Below are 26,832 nucleotides of genomic sequence, written 5' to 3' on the forward strand. Positions count from 1 at the left end.
AATTAAAAAAAAAAAAATTAACTTGACAAAATGCACCTCGTACAAACATAATATTTTATTCCAAATAATATAAAAAATGTGTATAACAATATTTTCCTTTTCACCTTACAACAAAAAATGTTCATAAAATTAAAATTATTCATAAACTTTGTCACTCCACACTACTCTTTCACTTTTTTTTATTATACGAATGCACTAAATATATTTTTGAATGATATGAATCATTAGAATTACAATTATTAATTTTTTCTTTTTATACATATACATACTAGAATAAATTCGTATTTGCCTAATCATACAAAATATTATTCCATACAGCTATATACATAAAATCGTACATATATATAAGTGAAATCGTCTCATATAATATATATATAAACATATAGTACACATAATTTATACTGCCTAAAATGTATAAGATCAACACTCATGCGTACACATATCATTATCTCATAAAGCAAGATTTTTATTTTGCTGAGATTGACATATAATTATATCACAAAGTCAACCCTCGTGAGTACTTAAATTAAATTGTTTCATTTATGCATAATTCAGGGCTGTTAAAACAAATTCGAATTAAAAATATCACAATAAAACTTAAACTTAAAATAATATTTTTTACATGAAACTTCATATATGTAGGTTTATACTTTTTTTAAAGTTTTAAAAGTTAAATTTGTTAAATAAAAATTCCTTCTCTCTTTCTTTTACAAAATAATTGTCGAAAAAAAAAGAATTGTCGGAGAAAAAAGCTTATATATACATTATAAGCTTTATATATTATATATATTAAGAAATTATAACTTTATAATCGATTAATTAATAAATGAATAAATAAATAAAATAAATTATTACTAGGATGGGCCGACATGGCTATATTGCTTCAGAGTTGTCTCAAGACTGAGTAATAATATATTTATGCATATTTATATCACATACTCTAATTTCAATAGTTTGTAGGATATGATCAAACAATTATTGAAGTTGCTACCACAAGTAATCAAGAAAATTTAACGTCTTTTATCACAAGCAACAGCCCCAATAACTTGTTTGCGTGAAATTTCTGTATTACAGCTGCAATAAAATCCGAGATAATGCCAAATAGCTCTCGTATGACAGCAAGCGGTCATGTCGTCACAACAGCTTTTACCGAAAATACTGACCATGTTACCAACATAACAGCCACTATAATATATTTACTTATGCAAATAATTTTTGAAGTTGTAGGGCAGCATTCTGAACCACTGCCTCAATCACGTCCAATTTTAATGAAGTTCCGGCATTACTATCATAAATCATTTGCACAATATTTAGTTAACTTAGCTCAATTAGTTTTTCAGATATTAGGAAAAAAACATCTATATGTATATCTATATGTATATTACGGGTGTGTTTTTGAAGAAAAAAAGTAAATTAAAATATCTCAGACACAGAATGGAACACAATTTGAAAACTATAGACAATACTTGCAAGGCTTGCAATGCAAGCCCACACGACAAGTTCTATATAAGTGTACAAACCAAACCAAATGCTATGAACGGCAGTAGCGGACGATTTTCGTTGTTAGCCCATAACTACAACGAACCGGTGAAATCAAGTGTCAGTATTTGGCATATAAAACCACACATTTATGAAGAAGCAACAGAATTATTTCACCCCATTCTCCTCTTTAAGTGTTCATTTCATGATTCATGTACTAACTTCTCTGTTAATTTAATTTAGTTCGGAGAAATCTACTATGTATAGTATAACTATACATTACACAATCAATAATATTTTATTTCAGCATTTAGAATAAATATACCATATACACATATGCAGCGAATTAAGCTAAAGCTTATTTAACTTATGAGAATATGAAAATTAAACGAAACAAGTTGTGCAGAAAATCGGTATACATTTTATACAATATGAATACAATATATGTACGGAATTGAGAATATAAATATTTTTCGTTTCCTCTGTCTTTTTCTGCATGTCGTTTTTATCGTTTTCTTTTTGTGTGTTATTTCTTTCTGCAAACTTGGGCTAATATAAATAAGAAGAAGATATTTTAAAGTTTTAGAATGGGCATTGTATGCAATCTTTAAAATTCGTATATAAATGAAAGTTATTTTGATAATTTAGTAGCTACACATATAGATTGTTCTTAAAAGCAGTATTTTCACTTCTTGAAGGGCTGCATTAACCACTGGTTTGAGCCAACTTCATTTACTTTTTCTTATGCAAACACTGACACGCATTATCCTTTTCTATTATTCTGTTTACTCTTTTAAAATCCGAATGTATCTATTAGTCTACCAACTTTAAAATTAAACAAATTGTATGCATTCTGAAGTTATTAAATTTATGCATATAACCAAAATCCGAAATCAAAATAATTTTCTTTTCTTGCAAAAGTAATAGTTTTTTCCCACAGCTTATTAAAAGGAATAAAACTTTCTATAATAAAATAAAATAACCAAAATAGGTTCGCAAATGGTTTTTTCAAAGTTTCGCACGTTTATAATCCAAAACCAAAATTTTCGATTTTTGGTATAGCCAAAAAATATTTGTTTACGTTTGATAAATAGTTTGAAATTTGAAGTTCATCGCATATTTATAAAGTTTATTAAAGTTTTTACAAGTTCTCTGTCTGGTTTTTTTTTTTCTTTAAATGAGATTTTTTTACTTTTTTAAGTTTTTTCAAGTTTTGTCCCAGACAGATCTAATGAAGAAGAATTGGTTTTCTGAACTGGTTCTCTATAAACATACTTAACGAAAATGAATTTAAAAAAGTATACCTATAACGAAAGAAAATTTAGTAATAGTTTGCTATTGCGCCTAATATATTTGCAAACATTTAATAGTTTTAAGCAGTCCAAATATACGCAAATATACGCAAAATACATATTCTAAAATATTGAAATAACATTTTTTGTAATTCTAAAATTTTAATAGGTACCTATCTAAAATTTAGCACTTTTCCAAAAAAATTTTGAAAAAAAGTACTTATTAGTTTCACTCTGTCAGTACGTCCATCTGTCCGTGTATCTGTTTACAAAACTTCTACACCCTTGAAGATAGAAACCTGAAATTTTATATGTACATAGATCTTTACTAGAAACTAATTTTCCTAAAACATAATTCTTACCTATCTCCTCCCTTTTAAAGTTATACCCCCCTGAATCTCCAAAAATTCCATTTTTCAACTGTTTACTGTAGTTGAACCATATGCATTTTTCAAATTTTACAAATGCAGAAAAGCAGTGGGATGCTTCTTATATCACGGCATACTATACTTGAACTTTAGAAAAACCAAATGGCCGTTAAAATTTACCATTATATAAAAATTTTAGTAGCTTTTAAGCACTAACAAATAGTTCATTTCGTTAGAAGAAAATTTTTTTCCATCTCCACCCCCTCTCAAGTTATCGCCTCTTGAAATTTGTAAAATTTGAATTTTTGGCGCCTTATATTTCCGAAACCGCATGCTTTTTCAAATTTCTAAAAACGCAGAAAGGTAACGGTAAATTCCATGACATTAAAAAATATAATTATTTTTCTTAACTCACGCAATTAACCTTAAAATCGAGCATTATGTTAATCCCTCTTTAAATAAATTTTTGCTTTATTTCAAAAACTGCATAAACCGTTCATCCTAAATATATGCAATCCTAGAAATAGTTTCGTATATGAATGAAAATAATTTTAATAATCATTCTTGCGCTGAAATTCATACGGTTCAGACGTATATATAAAAAATCAACAAATTAAAAATATCTGTAAAATTAGTGAAAAAAATAAAACGAAAAAACAAATTAGTAGTAAACATTTTTTTTTTGATTTCTCAGCTTTTTTTTATTTTTATGGTAAAAAAAAACGAGATTCATTAATACTTACAACCAATTGTACAGGCAGTGATTGCATCCTTTAAGCAATCATGCCGTCAAAGAAAGATAAACAGAAGGCTCTGCTAAAGGATTCTATAAACGAAAAGCTTTGCAATCTACTAGATGAAAACAAGGTATTAGTCAAAAAACGTAAAATGAACGTTGAAGACGATAATCTGAAAAAGGAAATTGAGTAGCTTAAAAAAGAAAACGATGACCTTAAAGAGTTACTGAAAAAATTTTTACCATCAACATCAACGCAAAAAAATGATGAAAATGAAAATTATTACTCACCACTGATAGACCTAACCAACGAAGAAGATGATATGACTGAAGCGGAAAATCTCGATGACATAAATAAAAAATTGGACCCCTTTAACCTAAAAAAAAACTACAAAAATTAATGGTGAAACCAAAAAAACAACTCAATCAAATAGTTTACCAAACGTGGTTTCATCAGAAAAAACAAAAAAAAATACAAAAAAAATGCCACCCATAAATTTATTCAATACTGAAATTAATAAATTGAAAAATTTAATTAAAAATAATTTAAATGTGACAAACTTCCTGGTTAAGGAACACAATAATACACAGGCTACTGTATATACATTCAATATAGAAGATTTCAAGAAAACACGTGAATTACTTCAAGAAGCCACAATTGATCACTACACATTTACTCCAAACCCAGAGAAAAAAATAACATATGTATGTATTAAAAGGGTTAAATAATTCATATACCCCTGAAGAAATACTACAACTGCTAAAAAACTATGAAACACAAAACACTAAATTTGAAAAAGTTACGCGATTAACTACTAAATATTCTATTAAAAATGAAATTAAGCTACCGCACTACATAGTACAAGCTGCCTTTGGTAGTTTGATTAGCGAAATTGAAAAAATACGAGGTATTGATCATCAAGTTGTACGCTGGGAAAAGCTATATAAAATATTTTGCAATGTACTAGATGCCAACGATTTTCACATTCAGCTGCTAACTGCTCTATGCAATTTCGTTGTGTGAAATGTGGGAAATATCATCCAATTGGAGAATGCACGATCACCTCAGAAGATCCAAAAGAAAAATTATACTGCATCTTATGCGAAAAAAATGGCCATCCTGCTTCTTTTAGGAACTGTCTTATATATAAGAAAAAACTTGAAATTCGAGAAAAAATTATACAAAATATGCAACAAAAAATTGTAAGTAAACACAATATGACACAAAATTTTTTTAATAAAAATGTTTCTTTTGCTAATGTCGTAAAATCCAATTCATTTAAAGATAATAATACTAATCATCAAAAAGAGAACTATATTAATACTAATATCACTAACAACACTGATCTAAACAATAATGTATTAATTGATTTCTATATTAAACATTCACACGAAATTTAATAATATAGAAAAACATTCAGAAAAAATTATTTTTTTTGTAACATACTTGGAATGACGCCTAACCAACAATATGACTAAACTAAACAATATTTACAATTTGATATCAATTAACGTCAATTCTCTAATCTCCAACAACAAAAGACTTTCTCTTATGCACTTTCTTGATATTAATACACCTGATTTCATTTGTATGAGCGAGACAAAGCTAAATGAAAATAACAGGATTATTATTGATAATTATGACATGATTAGACGAGATCGATTGTGTCAAATTAGTGGTGGTGGAGTTGCCATATGTATAAAAAAAATTTTAAATACAAAACTATTAAAGGCGAAATTTTTGACGATTTTACATGTATTGAGCCATGCGTATTATATGTGGAACTTAGGGGGAACAAAAACCATTTATAATTTCTGTGTATGCGCCGAATCGAAATTCTTCCAATTTTATTGATGAATTAGATAAGATTTTCGAAGTACTAAATCTTGCTGACGACAACAATTTTTTTATAATTAGTGGAGACTTCAATGCCAAACATCATAATTGGTGCAATTCGTATAACGATTCAAGGGGGGTACAATTAAATAATTGGCTACAAAATAATTGCATTCAATATAGGTTGCACTTACATAAAACGGATGGACCCACATCCAGAAGGTCTGAGGTTTATATTGATCTTGTATTTACTGATGTAAGATTAAATATAAAATACCCTGATGCTGGCAACAAATTACTAACTATTCCTTATGATATTGATCACCATGCCATAAAAATTGAATTTTCTCTGACAAATGATAACATATTATTAAGAGAGTTGCCAGATGATGATAAGTATATGTTTAAATGCGCTAATTGGAAAAAATTTAAAAAGCAATTAGACCAAAATATTGAATTACAATATTTAAACGATAATAACAAAATTTCTGACGATTGCAACCTTAGTAGAGAAAATATTGAATACCACCTAGAAAAATTGAACCATGTTATTATAAAAACAATAAATGAAGTGGTTCCAAAAATAAAATCTCGAAATAATGTCGCTAAATTTTATTCTATAACTTTAAAAAAACTTCTTAAAAAAAAAAGTATCTTGATGAACGCAACAAATTCAACTACTGAAAAGCCTTTTAAATAATATAAACATTTTAATAGAGGAACAATTAAGAAATGAAGTTGATAAATATTGGCCAAATAGGCTTACAAAAATCTCCCCAAAGAACTCTAACATGTTCCCAGAAATAAACAAAATATTTAAACCGAAAAACTACTTAAATATCAATAATTTACATGTAGACTCTTATGCATTTCTAACAGCAAACGGTATCGACCACACTAAACTCAAAAAAACTGTCGATAATAAATATATCCTAAAAGATCAAAAAGACATATACAGGTATCCCTTGCATAACGCGATAGTTACGTTCCAGGGAAATTCCGCGTTATGTGATTCGCGTTATATAAGACTTAGTTTTCATATAAATTTGGGGGTTATGTTCCAATAAGTTTTTTTACAAAATAAAATACATATTTAATAAGAAATAACATATATTTCAACTCAAAACTAAAATTCAGATTTTGTTTTAAAATTAAAACCATAAAATTAAAATAATAACAATTCAAAAAAACAAAATAAAACAGATTCATACATGTAATTAAATTAAAAAAAACTAAAACAAACTTCATTATAATTAATCTGTTTCGCTGTCTTCAAACATCCTATTTCGAGAAAGTTGTGAGCGTTATAGGAGGAGCGTCTCAAAGGCAAAAATGGGAAATTCCCGGTTTACATTGAAAACAAATATGAATACACATCCCAATGGCCAAAATGATTGTGAAAACAATGATAAAGATATTTTTATCGGATATTGGGATTTTCAACTTCGTGTTATAAAAGTCCGAATTTCGCGTTGTACTGAAACCGAATTTTTTTCCAAATCGCGTTATATCGAAAACGCGTTGTATAAGTACCGCTTTATACAAGGGATACCTGTATAATGTATTAAGCTCATGTATTGAGAACACACATACAACAACATTGCCTAACGACTCTTTTCATATTCGAATAACAAATAAAATCAATGAATTTGTAAATAGCAATGAAACGGGAAATTCAAACACTCTCACGAATTTCCATGTAAATAACAGGGCTTCTCAACAGAATGAGAATAATAGCTATTTCACAAATTTAAGAAAATTTAAAAATATAATTAAAAACTTAAAAAATAAAACATCATTTGGAATGAATGGTATTCCTAACATAGTAATGAAAAACATAAGCGACCAAATTATAAATAATTATGTAATTACTTTCAACAATGCACTTAATTATCCATATTTCCCAAACATGTGGAAAAAACGCGAGTCATATTAATTAAAAAACCAGGAAAGGATCCAACGGATCCTAACAGTTACCGTCCAATCAGCCTATTGCCAAGTATAAGTAAGATATACGAAGCTATAATAAACGAAAAAATTAATAAATTTGTTAATGAAAATGATATAATGCATGAAAATCAATTTGGCTTTAGGCATAAGCATAGCACAGTACATGCAATTACTAAGGTAACGTCAGATATATGTTGGTATATAAACAATGGCCTTGCCGGAGGAGCTTGCCTCGTTGACCTTGAAAAGGCGTTTAATTCTGTGTGGATTGATGGGTTAATATACAAGTTGCTAAATCTAAAATTCCCTCAACATCTAGTACGTTTGATACATAGTATAATAAATAATAACAAATAGAATTAATAAAAAATGTAACAGCAAATAATAAAGAAAATGTTTCTAATAATAAAAATATATCAAATGGTCTACAACAAGGCGCAGTTAATTCGCCGGTTTTGTTTTCGCTATACATATTGGAACTATTAAAGATGCTAGATTGAATAAAAGGTGCGAACTATACAGTGGCTTTTGCTGATGATATCATAATATATTCAGCAAACGATAATATAGAAAGTATACAGCTAAGCATACAAAAAATGTTCAACATAATTGTCGATTATTGTTAGATATGGTTGCTTAAAATAAATTTTGAAAAATGCCAAACGATACTCTTTCGTAATACCTAGAATAATTTAAATTCTAATCTGAAAACTAACTGGAAAAAATTTAAAATAAAAGGCTTTGGACCTTTTAACACAACAATAAGAAACGAAGAGTGTGTAAAGTATCTTGGAGCTCATTTACATAGAAATTTAAAATATATTGAACATGTTAAAAGGGCACTTCAAAAAGGTAATAAAGCATTTTTCGCATGTAAGAGACCATTTTAAAATAGTACACTTAGCACCAAAGTTAAAGTCATAGTTTATCAAAGTCTAGTTAGACCGACACTATCGTGTACCTATATGGTACAATATAAGCTCCAGTCTCATGGAGAAATTTAGGGTATTTGAGAGAAAGTGCATAAGAGTATGTATAAACAAATCAAGAAAGCCAGAAACTGATTACAAACATTTTTACTCTAATAAATATTTGTATGAAGTAGCCAACATAAATAGAATCGATAGTTTTATGATAAAACTAAATCGAAAACATTATGTGAGAGCATTAAGTACTTCAGAAAATGGTTTAATATCACATATATTCTACCATAATGAAGAATACATAAAAAATACACTGCTCAGAAGATTTATAGCTCCTGAGCATTATTATACATGTAAAATAATTGATTATAACCCGGCTAATATAAACGGAGAAAGTCTTAAGTATGATACGAATATACCCGTTAAGGATATGTTGATCACCCGCGGATGTTGGTGGTTAGGATAGTCATAACAGGTGTTTTGTGAGGAAAATTAAAAAAAAAAAGTTAGTTACTAACTAAACTTAGTTTTATGGTAGATTAAGTTAGGTTAGGGTTTTTTTTATGATAAAAAGTCTAAATATATTGTTTTTTTTTTGCTGCATATTTTCAATATTTAAAATAGATGTTTAGTAAATCCTTAAAATAGGAAATAACTTAATTACAGAATAGCTCGATAAACCATTTATAAATTAATAATATAAATTTAAATTTTTAATAAAAAAAAAAATTTATATTTTAAATGTTAAAACAAAATAAAAAGAATTCAACCTTGTTATACCCTGCACTTCGTGAAGGGTATATTAACTTTGGTATGGAGTTTGTAACTACTTGAAGGAGTCATCTGCGGTATGGACATATATATATATTCTTGCTCAGCGTAAAATTCTGCGTCGATTTAGACATGTCCGTTTGTCCGTCCGTCCGTCCGTCCGTCCGTCCGTCCGTCCGTTCGCACGATAACTCAAAAACGAATAATGCAATCGACACCAAACTTTCACAAGTTTTTTCTTTTGTGCCAAGGACGAGCCCTATTGTTATTGGACTAATTCGGATAACGGGTTCGGGTAGCTGCCATACAACTCAAAGAGTTTATTTTAAATATTTCAAAAACTAATAAAGCTATAAATATAAAACTTTGTATACATGTGTCCAATTATATTCAACACATGCTCTAAAAATTATAATGGGATAGCTGCACCGGTTCGGGTGGCTGCCACACAACTCCAACAGCAAATTTTTTATATTCGGCAAAATAATAAAGTCAGATTCATGAAACTTGGCAGTCAGGTGTCCAATTATAGGTCAAATATACTTCTGAAGTTTTAGAGGAATTGCTTTACAGGTTCGGGTACCTGCCATACAACTCCAGAAGCTAATTTTAAATATTTGGAAAAATAATAAAGTCAGATTCATGAAACTTGGCAGTTGGATGTCCGATTATAGATCAGATATATTTGTGAAGTTTTAGAGGAATTGCTTGACAGGTTCGGGTACCTGCCATACAACTCCAGAAGCTAATTTTAAATATTTGGAAAAATAATAAAGTCAGATTGATGAAACTTGGCAGTTGTGTGTCCAATTATAGGTCAGACATATTTCTAAAGTTTTAATGGGATTGCTTGACAGGTTCGAGTAGCTCCCATACAAGTCTTAAAGCTTATTCTTAATATTTGGAAAAATAATAAAGTCAGATCCATGAAACTTGGCAGTTGTGTGTCCGATTATAGATCATATATATTTGTGAAGTTTTAGTGGAATTGCTTGACAGGTTCGGGGACTTGCCAAACAACTCCAAAAGCATATTTTAAATATTTGGAAAAATAATAAAGTCAGATTCATGATACTTGGCAGTTGTGTGTCCGATTGTAGATCAGATATATTTGTGAAGTTTTGATGGAATTGTTTGACAGGTTCAGGTACTTGCCATACAACTCCAAAAGCTAATTTTAAATATTTGGAAAAATTATAAAGTCAGATTCATGAAACTTGGCAGTCGGATGTCCAATTATAGGTCAGACATATCCGTGAAGTTTCTATAGAATGGTTTCACAGGTTCGAGTAATTGCTACACAATAACGAAAGGTGCAGGGTATTATTCAATCGGTTTATACCGACTGAAACGTTTTTACTTGTTTTTTTTAACTTTATTCTAGGTTAAATTAGAATAAGAATATTATGATGCAATAAATAAAAAAAGTTAAAACAAAAAAAAAATAATTTTAATAATGTGGTAGGTCATCGATTGTTTTGCAAAGCAGTATTTTCACTTATTGAAGGGAAAAGTGTTATAATACAAACATAATGGTTTTTGTTTTAACACATCGTCGCCGGAATTATCTTTTGCTATATGGGCATCAAAGTACAATTCAAAAAATAAAAAATGAAAGTTTGAACGTTAAAAAAAAATTGGTCCAATAAAGCAGTGATGAGCAACCTTTTTAGCACTTTTCCAAAAATTTTTTTGAAAAAAGTGCTTATTAGTTTCACTCTGTCCGTCCGTCCGTCCGTCCGTCCGTCCGTCCGTGGACACTTTTTTTGTTTACAAAACTTCCACACCTTTGAAGATAGAAAGCTGAAATTTAATACGTACATAGATCTTCACTAGAAACTTAATTCCGTAGAACAAAATTTTTACCTATCTCCCCCCCTCTAGAAGTTATACCCCCCCAAAACCCTAAAAATGGCCTTTTTTAAATATTTGTTGCAATGAAACCATAAGCATTTTTGAAATTTTGCAAACGCAGAAAGGCAGCGGCTTGCTTCCCCTTGCGCGGTATGCTATAGTTAAACTTTAGAAAAACAAAATGGCCGTTCAAATTTACCGTTATCTAAAGTCCTTTTTTTCCAAATTTTTGATGTCGTTTTTCTTCTAGACCCCAGACTGTAGAAGCTTGAAATTTTAGAAGCTTTTAGATATTAACAAATAGCTCATTTTGTTAGAAAAAAATTTTTTTTCATCTCCACCCCCTCTCAAGTTATCACCTCTTGAAATTCGTAAAATTTGAATTTTTGACACCTTATATTTCCGAAACCGCAAGCTTTTCCAAATTTTTATAAACGCAAAAAGCTAACGGTAAATTCCATGAAATTAAAAAATATAATTATTTTTTTTAACTCACACAATTAACCCTTAAAATCGAGCATTGTGTTAACCCCTTTTTATATTAATTTTTGCTTTATTACAAAGACTGCATATATGCGTCATCCTAAATATATGCAATCCTAGAAATAGTTTTGTATATGAATGAAAATAATTTTAATAGTGTGATAGGTATACATAGACTGTATTTAAAAGCAGAATTTTCACTTGTTGAAGGGAAAAGTGCTACAATACAAACCATTGGTTTGACCCAACTTTATTTTAAATTGGGCTAATAAGTATAAATAAGTAATAAGTAAGTTTAATTTCAGTAATAAGTAATTTCAAGGCATTTTGTAGTTATTCTTAAATGTTTATTGAATGTATCTTAAATATTATAATTATTTTCTTAAATTTAAACATATTATTATAAAAATAGTAATTGAAAAATTGTAATAAGAAAAAATAAAAATAAGTATGAAAAGTTTTAATGAGAAATTTGACACTGCTTCTTGTCGACAAGTTTAGAAATATTTGGTTGGTGAGCATTGTATAAGCGTGGTTTTTTAATTTTTTTAATTTTATCAAACTTATTTTATTATTTTTTTATATTGATGAAAATTAACCGATTCAAACCATGCTAAAGTTAAAAATTCGTATAAGAAATAGATATGTATGTATATTGAATTAAATTTTTTAGACTGTGTTAAAACAAAACGGTGTACAAAAGATCTGAGTACGCATTGAGCATACTGCGAAAAGCCAACATTTAACCAAAGAAAATATTGTCTTTGGGAAATCTTTTTTTTAAACAATAAGTAAATAAGTGAATAAGTGAAACAAACTTAATTTTTTTTTAAGTCGCAAAAAAAACATCAGTCACCGCTGGTTGCTCATCACTGCAATAAAGAGTTATTCAATACTAAAGAAGTATTATTGATTAATTTACTAAGATATCAAAGGTGTCACCAGAAACTATTTTAGTGTCACTTAATTACTTGTCGAAAATTTCATATTTTATCGGATAAGTCACAGTGGATAGTTTGCTCCATTCTACGCCAGATATCAAAGGTGTCACCAGAAACTATTTTAGTGTCACTTAATTACTTGTCGAAAATTTGATATTTTATCGGATAAATCACAGTGGACAGTTTGCTCCATTCAACGAATCGATTACAAAGTAGTTTTTAGTGTACATAATTAGAGTTAGCCTGTATTAAGTTTTCATTGCATTGGAGCAAATAAGAAATTGAGTGTGCTGACTAAAATTATATGTAATAATAATTCTATGGAACAAAACTTCATTGAAATCCTTTTAAAATAGCAAATAAAAATGGCAAGGTATTTTAACTCAAAATTTGGATACGTTAGGGTTAAGTGTATGGATGCGGGTTATAAAGAAAACATTTTATAAATTTTAAGAAAACGAAAAAATCCCCGACGCTAAACTCGTATTACCGCATAATTCAGAAATTTACACTCATAAGCTGAATTGCGTAGTAATACTGTATTACCGGATTTTGGGCCTCACCTTGGGTATTTTCCCTGCAAAAAAATTTAATGAAATTATTAAGGGAGGTTATTTGATGGATGGTGCTAAACTGTAAGTAGACTATTTTTAAACAAATATCGTTCACTTGGTTTGTATGTGCATGCGTGTATCCCAAGCTCGCCTTAATCGATTTTAATAAGTTTTTGATATTAAATAAGTTTTTGATTGTTACCGAAACTAACCGGCAAAGTTTTCTGGGAATTCAAATGGGACAAAGCGAAGCTCTTCTGAGAACCAAATTTACACTTTAATATTTAGGTATGTTAACTTAAAGCTTACTAACTTCCTTAAAATTTGAAAGAAGTGTGTAAAACTCATTTTCATAATCTTAAGTTTTACTTTCACATCCTTCACATAATTTCAAGTTATAGTTTCACATTTAGATACGCTCAGACACATTGATTAAAAATCTGTATTGAAATATTTAATATGGTCTTGAATTTATCTTAATTTACTTAAAATAGAAAAAAACACACATTTATGGAAACAAATGATGTCAAAAAAAAACAGGCCAAAATAAAAAGAAGCAACAGAATTATTTCATCCCATTCTCCTCTTTAAGTGTTCATTTCATGATTCATATACTAACTTCTCTGTTAATTTAATTTAGTTCGGAGAAATCTACTATGTATAGTATAACTATACATTACACAATTAATATTATTTTATTTCATCATTTAGAATAAATATACCATATACACATATGCAGCGAATTAAGCAAAATCTTATTCAACTTATGAGAATATGAAAATTAAACGAAACAAGTTGTGCAGAAAATCGGTATACATTTTATACAATATGAATACAATATATGTACGGAATTGAGAATATAAATATTTTTCGTTTCCTCTGTCTTTTTCTGCATGTCGTTTTTATCGTTTTCTTTTTGTGTGTTATTTCTTTCTGCAAACTTGGGCTAATATAAATAAGAAGATATTTTAAAGTTTTAGAATGGGCATTGTATGCAATCTTTAAAATTCGTATATAAATGAAAGTTATTTTGATAATTTAGTAGCTACACATATAGATTGTTCTTAAAAGCAGTATTTTAACTTCTTGAAGGGCTGCATTAACCACTGGTTTGAGCCAACTTCATTTACTTTTTCTTATGCAAACACTGACACGCATTATCCTTTCCTATTATTCTGTTTACTCTTTTAAAATCCGAATGTATCTATTAGTTACCAACTTTAAAATTAAACAAATTGTATGCATTCTGAAGTTATTAAATTTATGCATATAACCAAAATCCGAAATCAAAACAATTTTCTTTTCTTGCAAAAGTAATAGTTTTTTCCCACAGCTTATTAAAAGGAATAAAACTTTCTATAATAAAATAAAATAACCAAAATAGGTTCGCAAATGGTTTTTTCAAAGTTTCACACGTTTATAATCCAAAACCAAAATTTTCGTTTTTTGGTATAGCCAAAAAATATTTGTTTACGTTTGATAAATAGTTTGAAATTTGAAGTTCATCGCATATTTATAAAGTTTTTACAAGTTCTCTGTCTGGTTATTTTTTCTTTAAATGACAATTTTTTTTCTTTTTTAAGTTTTTTCAAGTTTTGTCCCAGACAGACCTAATGAAGAAGAATTGGTTTTCTGAACTGGTTCACTATAAATATACTTAACGAAAATTAATTTAAAAAAGTATACCTATAACGAAAGAAAATTTAGTAATAGTTTGCTATTGCGCCTAATATATTTGCAAACATTTAATAGTTTTAAGCAGTCCAAATATACGCAAAAAATACATATTCTAAAATATTGAAATAACATTTTTTGTAATTCTAAAATTTTAATAGATACCTATCTAAAATTTAGCACTTTTCCAAAAAATTTTTGAAAAAAAGTACTTATTAGTTTCACTCTGTCAGTACGTCCATCTGTCCGTGTGTCTGTTTACAAAACTTCTACACCCTTGAAGATAGAAACCTGAAATTTTATAAGTACATAGATCTTTACTAGAAAATAATTTTCGTGGAACATAATTTTTACCTATCTCCTCCCCTCTAAAAGTTATACCCCCCTAAATCTCCAAAAATTCCATTTTTCAACTGTTTACTGTAGTTGAACCATATGCATTTTTCAAATTTTACAAATGCAGAAAAGCAGTGGGATGCTTCTTATATCACGGCATACTATACTTGAACTTTAGAAAAACAAAATGGCCGTTAAAATTTACCGTTATACAAAATCTGTTTTTTTTTCAAATATTTGATGTTTTTTTTCTTCTAGATCCCAGGATGTGGGAGCCAAAAGTTTCAGTAGCTTTTAAGCACTAACAAATAGTTCATTTCGTTAGAAGAAAATTTTTTTCCATCTCTACCCCCTGTCAAGTTATCGCCTCTTGAAATTTGTAAAATTTGAATTTTTGGCCCCTTATATTTCCGAAACCGCAAGCTTTTTCAAATTTCTAAAAACGAAGAAAGGAAACGGTAAATTCCATGACATTAAAAAATATAATTGTTTTTCTTAACTCACGCAATTAACATTAAAATCGAGCATTATGTTAATCCCTCTTTAAATAAATTTTTGCTTTATTTCAAAAACTGCATAAACCGTTCATCCTAAATATATGCAATCCTAGAAATAGTTTCGTATATGAATAAAAATAATTTTAATAATGTTTTAATAGGTCATCGATTGTTTTGCAAAGCAGTATTTTCACTTGTTGAAGGGAAAAGTGTTATAATACAAATCATTGGTTTGACCCAACTTTTTTAATTTACTGATTTTTAATAAACATAATGGTTTTTGTTTTAACACATCGTCGCCGGAATTATCTTTTGCTCCATGAGCCTCAAAGTACAATTCAAAAAATAAAAAATGAAAGTTTGAACGTTAAAAAAAATTGGTCCAAAAAAGCAGTGATGAGCAACCGTTTTTTAAATTGGGCTAATAAGTATAAATAAGTAATAATTTAAGTTTAATTTCAGTAATAAGTAATTTCAAGGCATTTTGTAGTTATTCTTAAATGTTTATTGAATGTATCTTAGATATTATAATTATTTTCTTAAACTTAAACATATTATTATAAAAATAGTAATTGAAAAATTATAATAAGAAAAAATAAAAATAAGTATTAAAAGTGACAAGTTTAGAAATATTTGCTTGGTGAGCATTGTATAAGCGTGGTTTTTTAATTTTTTTAAATTTTATCAAACTTATTTTATTATCTTTTTGTATTGATGAAAATTAACCGATTCAAACCATGCTTAAGTTAAAAATTCGTATAAGAAATAGATATGTATACGTATATTGAATTAAATTTTTTAGACTGTGTTAAAACAAAACGGTGTACAAAGATCTGAGTACGCATTGAGCATACTGCGAAAAGCCAACATTTAACCAAAGAAAATATTGTCTTTGGGAAATCTTCTTTTTAAACAATAAGTAAATAAGTGAATAAGTGAAACAAACTTAATTTTTTTTTAAGTCGCAAAAAAAACATCAGTCGCCGCTGGTTGCTCATCACTGCAATAAAGAGTTATTCAATACTAAAGAAGTATTATTGATTAATTTACTAAGATATCAAAGGTGTCACCAGAAACTATTTTAGTGTCACTTAATTACTTGTCGAAAATTTCATATTTTATCGGATAAGTCACAGTGGATAGTTTGCTCCATTCTACGCCAGATATCAAAGGTGTCACCAGAAACTATTTTAGTGTCACTTAATTACTTGTCGAAAATTTCATATTTTATCGGATAAATCACAGTGGACAGTTTGCTCCATTCAACGAATCGATTACAAAGTAGTTTTTAGTGTACATAATTAGAGTTAGCCTGTATTAAGTTTTCATTGCATTGGAGCAAATAAGAAATTGAGTGTGCTGACTAAAATTATAAGTAATAATAATTCTATGGAACAAAACTTCATTGAAATCCTTTTAAAATAGCAAATAAAAATGGCAAGGTATTTTAACTCAAAATTTGGATACGTTAGGGTTAAGTGTATGGATGCGGGTTATAAAGAAAACATTTTATAAATTTTAAGAAAACGAAAAAATCCCCGACGCTAAACTCGTATTACCGCATAATTCAGAAATTTACACTCATAAGCTGAATTGCGTAGTAATTCTGTATTACCGCATTTTGGGCCTAACCTTGGGTATTTTCCCTGCAAAAAATTTAATGAAATTATTAAGCTATTACTATTTGATGGATGGTGCTACACTGTAAGTAGACTATTTTTAAACAAATATCGTTCACTTGGTTTGTATGTGCATGCGTGTATCCCAAGCTCGGCTAAATCGATTTTAATGAAATCTTATGTATGAGTTTATTTTGACTATGTCACGGATTAATCAAGTTTTGGGATATATCCAACCCCAGGAACTGGGTCTTTTTGCGGGTCGATTTTACATATTTCCGCATATATATAGATCAATAATCAACCGATTTACTTGAAATTGATTATTTAAATTCGGGGCGTTAAAACAATAAGCCCTTTTAAGTAACTTTAAATAAGTTTTTGATTGTTACCGAAACTAACCGGCAAAGTTTTCTGGGAATTCAAATGGGACAAAGCGAAGCTCTTCTGAGAACCAAATTTACACTTTAATATTTAGGTATGTTAACTTAAAGCTTACTAACTTCCTTAAAATTTGAAAGAAGTGTGTAAAACTCATTTTCATAATCTTAAGTTTTATGGTAAATTCTTAAACGTCAAATTTTACAAAATCTGAGTTGTCTGAGTTTACGGATACTCTACTAGGTTTTTACTCTCAGTCAAAGTTTAAATTCTTAAACGTTTAAAAAAAGTCAATTAAGCGTCAAAATTGTAGATTTTTTTTTTATATGCAGACAGTCTGACGTAGTAATTCAGTAAATAAATTTGATGTGTTGAGTGACTATCATTACGTTAAAAATAATATAAAAAATATTTTTATTGTTAATTTTTAATATGTAAGTATAAAATTATTTTAAATCTAAAAAAAAATTTTTTTTTGTTTTGACGTTTACGGATGATCAAAATTCAAAGTCAATTACGGGTAAAAAGTTTACTAGATTTCTGTCCGTAAAAGTTTTAGTTTCAGTTTGCAGACTAAAATCAAAATTTTGACGTTAAAGAATTTGCGGTTACTTTCACATCCTTCACATAATTTCAAGTTATAGTTTCACATTTAGATACGCTCAGACACATAGATTAAAAATCTGTTTAATTTACTTAAAATAGAAAAAAACTTTAAAGATCTTTATATGTTAAATTATGTTTTCTTTTTTTTCGATCTGTTAAAATTAATGGCACAAAAATAGATTAAGCCCTTTCACTAACTCGTGTTATGGTGAATATACATACGTATCAGCAGTATTTTACTGTGGTAAATAGAGTTACCACTAAGTTAATAGGTTTTTATATACATATTAGTTTTTATATACATTAATAGGGAATTTATATACATATTTCTTTAAATAAAAATTCTTAAATTATGAATATGGATAAATTGAAAATATATGTGAAGGTAGGGAGATAATAGTAGAGAGTGTTTTTTCTGATGGAAGTTAATTGATTTAAATTCTGATTCCGAAATTAAGAAAATAATACAATAAAGAAACTGAGAAAATAATAAAGAATTCATTTGAATTTTTCCTCAACATGAAATTTCCTAATTTATTTTTAATTTCGACTAAATAATCAGAATAATTTCTATAATCCCTAATTCGAAGCTAAAATATTTTTCCATATTTGGTCTCATATTATATTTTTTAAATGAATGGGTTCAAATTTGAATCAAAAATCACCTATTCCGAAGCCGCAGCGGAAGAATTAGAGGTGCAAGAAAAACCTTCTTGTTTCCCATTTTTTTCAAAACATAAACTGAATACATTGTCTATGGCAATGACCTTAAATTGGCATAAATATTTTTTACGTGTAATTATGACAAAAACATTCCTTTTTTAGTTTGGCATAGGAAATATCTATACAGTATTATATTTGTAATGAGAAAAAATTAAAAAAAGGTGTATATGGTGCAAAGTGCCCACTGATTTTCTTTGAAACTAAAGTAGATATAATTCGAAGGCAGAAATAGAAACATCATGCCTCAAAATCTGTGGAACTAGTTTTAACTCAAAATTCGCAAAAGCGAATGGAAAAAAGAGAACTCAGGAGCATTAAGTCCTTAACTTTGGAGCATTTAATATATAAAATACAATTAAAATTTAAAAAATTAGGAAATATTTAAAGAACTTAGTTTAACCATCGTAAAAATCATTGAATCATGGCGCTAGTAGTTCCTAATATAACCTATACAGTAGGTTTGTTTTTGATCAGTGTCGAATTCTGAGTTGATTTGGCTTTGTCTGTTTAAAAGTATTAATTAAAAGTATTATTAAAAGTATTATTATAAGGATATATGGATATAAAAAAGAGCAGTTTACTTACAAAATAACATTCTTGTATGTAATATGAAAATTAAAATTTTCCACATTAACTATACCTGAAGATCAAGAATTGAATTTTTAGAATAAAAACAAAATACAAAGAAGGTTAAAGGGTGAACATTAATTGGATTATAATTAATTTGTTACGAAAAAACTCGTTTTTGTTGTTTTTTTTATAAATTTGATCCTCGTACACACGATATTCCTGAAACTTTTGGAAATGTAAAGAAATTAATGTAATGCAAATGTCTTTCATTTTGTAAAAGAAAAAATAAATGTTAATAATGAATTAGTACTGCGTAATAAAGATTAAAAGAATTGTTTTTGTTTGAAAAGTACTTTGGTTTAGTTAATTTTTTAAGGATTTGGCCTCAGTTTTCGTCTGATAGACATGTTATTTCTAAAAATTTCCCACATTACGTTATATTAAAATGAAGGTCAGAATATAGGGCGTCTTCCTGTAAAAAAATTATAGGTTGATAACGTGGAATTAAGAGTCAATGACGGTTAAACGAAAATTAAAAAAAAAATTTTAATCAATTTTGACTTTGCACTTGAATATCTCGGAAATTAAAAAGTTCTTTGCAACCGCTGGCATACCGTTAGAATGAGGATTTCATTAGCTATAAAACGAGTCTACAAGATTGGATTTACTTGTCACATTTCCGGAGTTATAAATAAAAATGTGGAAATAAGCCGGTTTTTGCATTTTTCTTTTTGAACAAGGGCCCAAAAAGAAAAATGTCACCAGGTGTTTTTTGTTCGTCTGCATGCATTCTATCACCCTGCTCCGCGATACCATTGAGTCTCGGACACCCTGTATATTACTAAACTGTTTTTAAGCGAATGAAAACTTAATTTCCCTTACCTCAAAGCTGAAATGTCGATTGAAGTGTCTTCTTCAGCAAAGCATCAAAAACGCATGCTAAAATAAGCAAGAAATTTCTATTATCAAATATCAAAATTTATTTCTTAAAAAATATTTTAACAATTTAATATTATAACAAAATTTTAATCCAATTCCAAAACATTTACTTTTTTCTTTTTGGATATAAACGACCTGCACACCTAAAATAACTACCGCATAATCCCTTATTATACCAATTTATATATGTATGTATGTATGCATGTTCAGAAAGTATAATTTTATATATTGTAGGAAATGGATTTATTGCTTAAGCATCATAGGTTGAAGCTGAAACATTTCCACCAGTACCGGTCCAATTCGTATGCACAAATTTGCCCTCCTGACCAAGCAATTCATAAGTATGTGCACCAAAGAAATCTCTTTGAGCTTGCAATAAATTAGCTGGAAGCTTTTCACTTCTGTATCCGTCATAAAATGAGAGAGCTGATGATAAAGCTGGAACTGGAATACCCCACATAAATGCATGACTAACAACTTGACGCCATGATTCCTGGCCACTTTCGATAGCCTTTTTAAAAAAACCGTCTAATAATAAATTAGAAAGTTGCGGGTTTCTCGTGAAAGCTTCTTTAATATTTCCCAAAAATGCACTACGAATAATACAGCCACCACGCCACATTAATGCAATTCCACCATAATTTAAGTTCCACCCGTTCTCCTTTGCAGCTTCTCTCATCAACATGAAACCTTGGGCATATGAAACAATTTTTGCACAGTAGAGAGCGTGTTTAATGTGATTCAAAAAATTTTGTAAATTTGCTACTGAAGGTTTTGTAGCTGCTCCTTTCAATAGTTTACTTGCTTCAACTCGTTCATTTTTCAATGCAGATAAGCATCTAGAAAAAACTGCTTCTCCAATTAACGTTACAGGTACACCATATTGAAGAGCAGCAATTGCAGTCCATTTTCCTGTACCTTTTTGACCAGCTGTATCACGAATTCTTAATAGCAGTTCACCTTCAGAGTTTTTATAATTTAATATATCTCTTGTAATTTCTATTAGAAATGAATCTAGTTCCTCGGAATTCCACCTAGCAAACTGTTTCGACATTTCTGATTGTGTTAATCCTAAATTACGCATCAGATCATAAGCCTCACAAATCAATTGCATATCTCCGTATTCGATGCCATTATGAACCATTTTGACAAAGTGACCAGCACCACCTAAACGATTTTTTATACTGTTATATTTATTTCGAAGTAAAAATTTTAAAATTGCTAAAATTACATGACAATTATATACATACATATGTATATGTAGGTATGTAAAAAAAAATAAAAAGTGGCAAGATATGTAATAAAATAAAACGAAATGTTGAGCTTTTCGAAAAAAATAGAATAAAAGATAAAATAAAATTTAATAAAATAAGAGATGTTAGGCTATGATCCCATTCATCTCATACGCATGCCATTAAAAATTTGGATGGAAGAATGTGACGAATAAATCTGACTTAAATATGTTCATACATATTTATGTAGAAATGTATGTATATAATTCAACAATGATATACAGTTAAGCAATTTATATTATACTTTGTGTAGACATGTGTTTTGAAAATGAAGAAACCGATTTTTAGGGTGAACTTGTACATATGTATATATTATATCCGATTAGAAAATAAAATTTTTATACATATCGAAAGCTTGTTATTAACCCATATTGCAAAAATTTTTTCTTAGTCACACTTTTTCCATTTTGACTTTGAATATTTTATTCAAATGCACATTTACATAAAACTTCAATATTTATGTAAAAATAAAACTTAAAAGCTTTCGTCCATTAATCATTTATGAAAGTCGTTTTTTCGTTAAATGCAAATACAATAATACATTAGATTTCTGAAAATTTTTAAATTATAAAACAGTTAACTAAAAACATTTCACCAACCTTCACCAACCCATTCGCAACAAGGTTCATTATCAGCCTTAGCACAAATACTTTGAAATATTGGCTGAATATGTTTCCATGCTTCATGATGTCCACCAGGCATTAAAGATGGTCCATAACGGGCACCTTCCTCACCACCGCTAACACCTGATCCCACATATAATAAACCTTTAACTTCTAATTCATTACACCTTCTTGCTGTATCTTGATATTCAGAATTACCACCATCAATAATTATATCTCCTGGTTGTAATAATGGAATCAAATTGTTGATAAACTCATCAACGGCACTCCCTGCTTTTACTAACAACATGATTTTTCTAGGTATTCTTAATTTTGAAACCATATCTTGCAATGATGTTGCTCCAATAACATTCGAGCCCTTGGCTTCATTGTTAAGAAACTGTGTTACTTTTTCAATTGTTCTATTATATGCACATACAATGAAACCTTTGGAGTCCATATTTAATATTAAATTCTGTCCCATTACAGCTAAACCAATCAAAGCAATATCAGCTTTCTGAGACATTTTAAAATTATTTTTAAGAATATTCTTTTAAAAATTTCAACCAAGTTTAAAGTTTTTATATCAAATAAATTATCTATTTAATAATATTGAACGCTGCACAAATTTTAAGCAAAAATCGGTAGTAAAATTTAATATCACAAAAAAATCCGAATTCTAAATGACAAAAAACGTACGAACAGCCTTACGGACTACTATTAACTAACTTTTGCATGTGTTTAATACTTTTAAATTGATACATGTATGTAAAACTTGCTCTACTACGTATTTAATCGCTATGGGATTTATCTATTCTAATACAACTTGGGGAAAAGCAATGCCAAAAAAAAGGTAATCAAGTAATAAGTCAAATTCATGTAATCACGTTACGCTCTTACAGTGATTGTGTTTGTGATCAAAACTGTATAAGTGTATACCTGATTATAACACATACTATGTACATATTTAGTTTTAATCAATGCTTACTATATTTACCAAAATGAATTAAAGAAAGAAAATAAAAAATCTAATAAAAATGTGAAACAGCCATATTCGCACTTTAATAAATTTGTATCAAAGCGGATACATTTTCCCTTTATTTGCAAGTCATATTAAAAATTTTTTACTAACCATATAATTTTCAATTCAAAGAGTATCAAAAATTTTATAAAAAAAATTTTTAAAATTTCAAAACCGCTTCCCTGTTTTTAACGCATCCTTGTTTTTTTTAATTTTAAGTCTTTTGAAAATTAAGTAATTAAATAATAACTAAACGTATAATATACAAGAAAATGTCAGTGTCACAAATTTTTTTTGATTAAGCCATTAAATAATGTCCACTATCAAGCTCGTTTTTGCAAGTGTTTTGAAAATTTTTTTGAAACTTAATATAGTTAGAAGATTTTTAACACGTATCATAAACTAATACATACGATGAACATTTAAAAAAAAAATAGAGTAGTGAAAAAAATAATTGATCTATGTATATATTTAAAAAAAAAACTGAGAATAAGAAATGATGTAAACCTACATACCATAAACATATTATGTAAAAAAGTACCTAAAATAACATTTTTTATACGAATAAAGGTTTTAAACCCTTTTTCTTCATAAATGAATTTGTCTTAAAAGTCTATTATGTAGTGAGGTTTGATACGTTTTGCATAGATTTTTTTACCAATCATTGGTTACATTTTTTAAGCGAGTGGGAACACAAATTGATATTCACATTTCATAAACTGATTTGTGTAACCCAGCATTTACACATACAAGTTACTTGCATGCAAGTTTGTATAATATTAATTGTCAATTAGTTTTTCGAAATGTCAAATTACTTGCTATTATGACGTAGGCGTTTAGCAATTTAATTTTTGAAAATGTCTTTGAGAAGAAAACAACTAGCAATATATATAATTGTTTATAAATTTTAGAAACCATAAGTTTGCTAAGTTTAATTTTTTCAAAACAAAATTCAAAAATTTTAAATTAAAAAAAAAAAAAAAATCAAAACAACAAATTTTTTTTTGTGAATTTCTCAATATGTCAAATTACTTGCTCGAATTACTGGCAGCAAAATTTTCTTGCAAGTTGAACTGCAAGTAAACAAGCAAGTAGAAATATTTCAATGTGTTAGTAAAATTTTTGTATGTATTGCAACTTTCTTGCAAGTAACTTGTACGTGTAAATGCTGGGTAAGTAACGTCAAAGCATCTATCAAAGTATATGTATTTTTTTACCAGTGCAATGCGTTCCAAGCCGTTAGCTCTCATTTGCTTGCCCTTCCACTATTTTTAAAATATTTTTATTAAGTAATAGATGGTAATAAGAGTTGTGTAGGCAAAAACGAAATAAAATATTGTAAACAAACGAGTGTATGAAAAACAGCGAACTGAAAAAAAATTAAATTAAGTGAGGTAAAAATTTTGATAAATTTTAACTTTATTAAAAACAAAAATTTATTTTTCGTTATATTTTATTTTTCATTTCATAAAAGTTAGGTAAAAATGTTCGAATGTATGAAAGCAACAGATATAAGTTTAAAATTTCATATACATATTGTTATATTGTACATATGTATATAATGTACATACATAATTATGCACAATAGATACTGAGTATCATGTAGTTTGTAGTAATATGTATATACATACATATCTCGTATATATGGCTGCTTCAAGGGTAAATGCTTGAAGCTTATTCAATGTCTATATAAATGTTACTTGACTTGAAGCCGGCTCCACTCAATTCAACAAAAAAATTTGCTTACTTGACTTTAATTGAAATGTTAACCCTCGACATTCAATAAGAACAACTACAACGTAATCAGCTGATGTGGGTGAAACAACGCTCAATAGGAGCAACAAGATTCAATGGCCTATTTAAAATGAGCAAAGAATTATGTTATATTATATTAGTGAACAGTGATTTGACAATGTGGCTTATTGTTTTGCTATCTTCAATATATAGTTTCAATATATAAGCGAAAAAAAATTTATTTCTAATAACAATTATTCGTTACACGGAGCATAAAAGCTTCAACAACTAATTTTTATTAATTTGAAAATTTACTTATTAAAAATTGATTAATATATTTATTTAATTTAAACTAATCCATTTGATACGTTCGTTTATAAAAACGATCATCTCTGTTTTTGATTTTGTTATAAATTTAAACAGCTTGACAAGACAACCAAATGTGTTCCAGTTCCACTATGTTCCGACATTATTTTAATTCACCAAAAACTTGTTTTTGTAATATATAGCCGTTGCAGTTCTCTTTAAGCGTCGTAGAATAGTAAAAACGCAGTTTGACTTTACAAAGTATCAAGTTTTGATACTTTGTAAATTTTACAAAGTATCAAGTTCCAAAACATTGTACACTTTTCCTAAATGCGTTTTATACGTATTGGAGACGTAATTTTATTATAAATCTGGTGTCGAAAAAATCGAGCACGCTTTTCTTATACCTTGTCATATAAATGTTGCCAGAAATAACCGATAAAATAAACCAGCATATATTTTCAGCAATAAAGTTCTAGTTATCAATTTTTTTTCCCAAAATGCAGCATAAATATGCTATGTTTTTAATGAAGTGGTAACGTTTCTTAAAAATTAACATTTGCACAGAACTTTAAATTGAAATTTTCAAACAGACGTCAAAGTATGTATTAATATTGTAAAAATTGTATTCCAAAATGTATCAAAAGCTTTAGCAGTTTTTTTTACAATGTAAAGATATTGAAAGCTCTGACACGGTACCACCACCGTATTAATACCGTACTTAAACTTTTTATAAGGCATTATTGAAGTCACGGTAACTCAAACTTCTAATAGACGAGCTAATGTATATATTAACTTCTACTAGACGAGCTAATGTACATATTAGCTCGTCTATTAGCTCGATAAATCTAACAAGTCCCAATACTCAATTTTTTTTACCAAATATTACGAATCTTTGAATTCGTTCCTGTTTTTTTCTTTAAATGCCACTGATCGTGTCATATTTCTTATTATTTTTTCTTTTTTTTACGCAAAAAAGATTTTAATATTTTAAATCTTAGGATAATGTCTTTATATCTAACAAGTCCCAATACCCAATTTTTTTTACGAAATATTACCAATTTTTGGCTTGATTCCTGTTTTTTTCTTTAAATGCTACTGATCGTGTCATATTTCTTACTATTTTTTTCTTTTTTTACGTAAAAAAGAGTTTAATATTTTCAAAAATTTCAGGATATTATACACATTTTTTAAAAAGCTTCCCATTTAAATTCTATTTCACGAAAAAGAAAGAAAGGTAGGAGGAAAGAAAAAATGAAAAAAATTTCAAATTCATATTTCAGTATGGTTTCAAATGTTAATGAGGAGGCATGTATGATTTTTTATGCACATTTTGTATTTCCC

The 26,832-nt window shown here is 28.2% G+C and overlaps 2 protein-coding genes across 9 annotated transcripts in view; both read right to left on the reverse strand.

Annotated features, from left to right (window-relative positions):
• Positions 1–20,550: 20,550 nt before the first annotated feature.
• Positions 20,551–23,389, reverse strand: LOC129614952 (6-phosphogluconate dehydrogenase, decarboxylating). The gene is made up of 2 exons (XM_055529935.1): positions 22,425–23,389; positions 20,551–21,700 (listed from the first exon to the last, which is right to left on the reverse strand). Exons 1-2 carry the CDS (start codon positions 22,951–22,953, stop codon positions 20,784–20,786), a joined length of 1,446 nt encoding a protein of 481 aa, XP_055385910.1. The 5' UTR covers positions 22,954–23,389; the 3' UTR covers positions 20,551–20,783.
• Positions 23,390–24,634: 1,245 nt separating this feature from the next.
• LOC129614936 (uncharacterized) overlaps positions 24,635–26,832 on the reverse strand; it is a 58,448-nt gene continuing 56,250 nt past the window's right edge. For all 8 annotated transcript variants that reach the window (XM_055529896.1, XM_055529898.1, XM_055529901.1 and 5 more), the window contains one exon: positions 24,635–24,817. In XM_055529896.1, the coding sequence (XP_055385871.1) occupies positions 24,688–24,817 (130 nt within the window). In that variant the 3' untranslated portion in view covers positions 24,635–24,687. The remainder of the gene's footprint in view (positions 24,818–26,832) is intronic.

This window comes from Condylostylus longicornis, unplaced genomic scaffold (genome assembly GCF_029603195.1).
Source record: "Condylostylus longicornis isolate FDR11 unplaced genomic scaffold, ASM2960319v2 ptg000130l, whole genome shotgun sequence".
Classification (NCBI taxonomy): Eukaryota; Metazoa; Arthropoda; class Insecta; order Diptera; family Dolichopodidae; genus Condylostylus; species Condylostylus longicornis.

Bases quoted from the DNA above. Each gene is read 5' to 3' on its own strand.
- LOC129614952 (XM_055529935.1), bottom strand. From the start codon at position 22,953: ATGTCTCAGAAAGCTGATATTGCTTTGATTGGTTTAGCTGTAATGGGA. The intron at 21,701-22,424 runs GTTGGTGAAATG...AAAATCGTTTAG, and splicing joins TTGCGAATGGGTTGGTGAAG to GTGGTGCTGGTCACTTTGTC.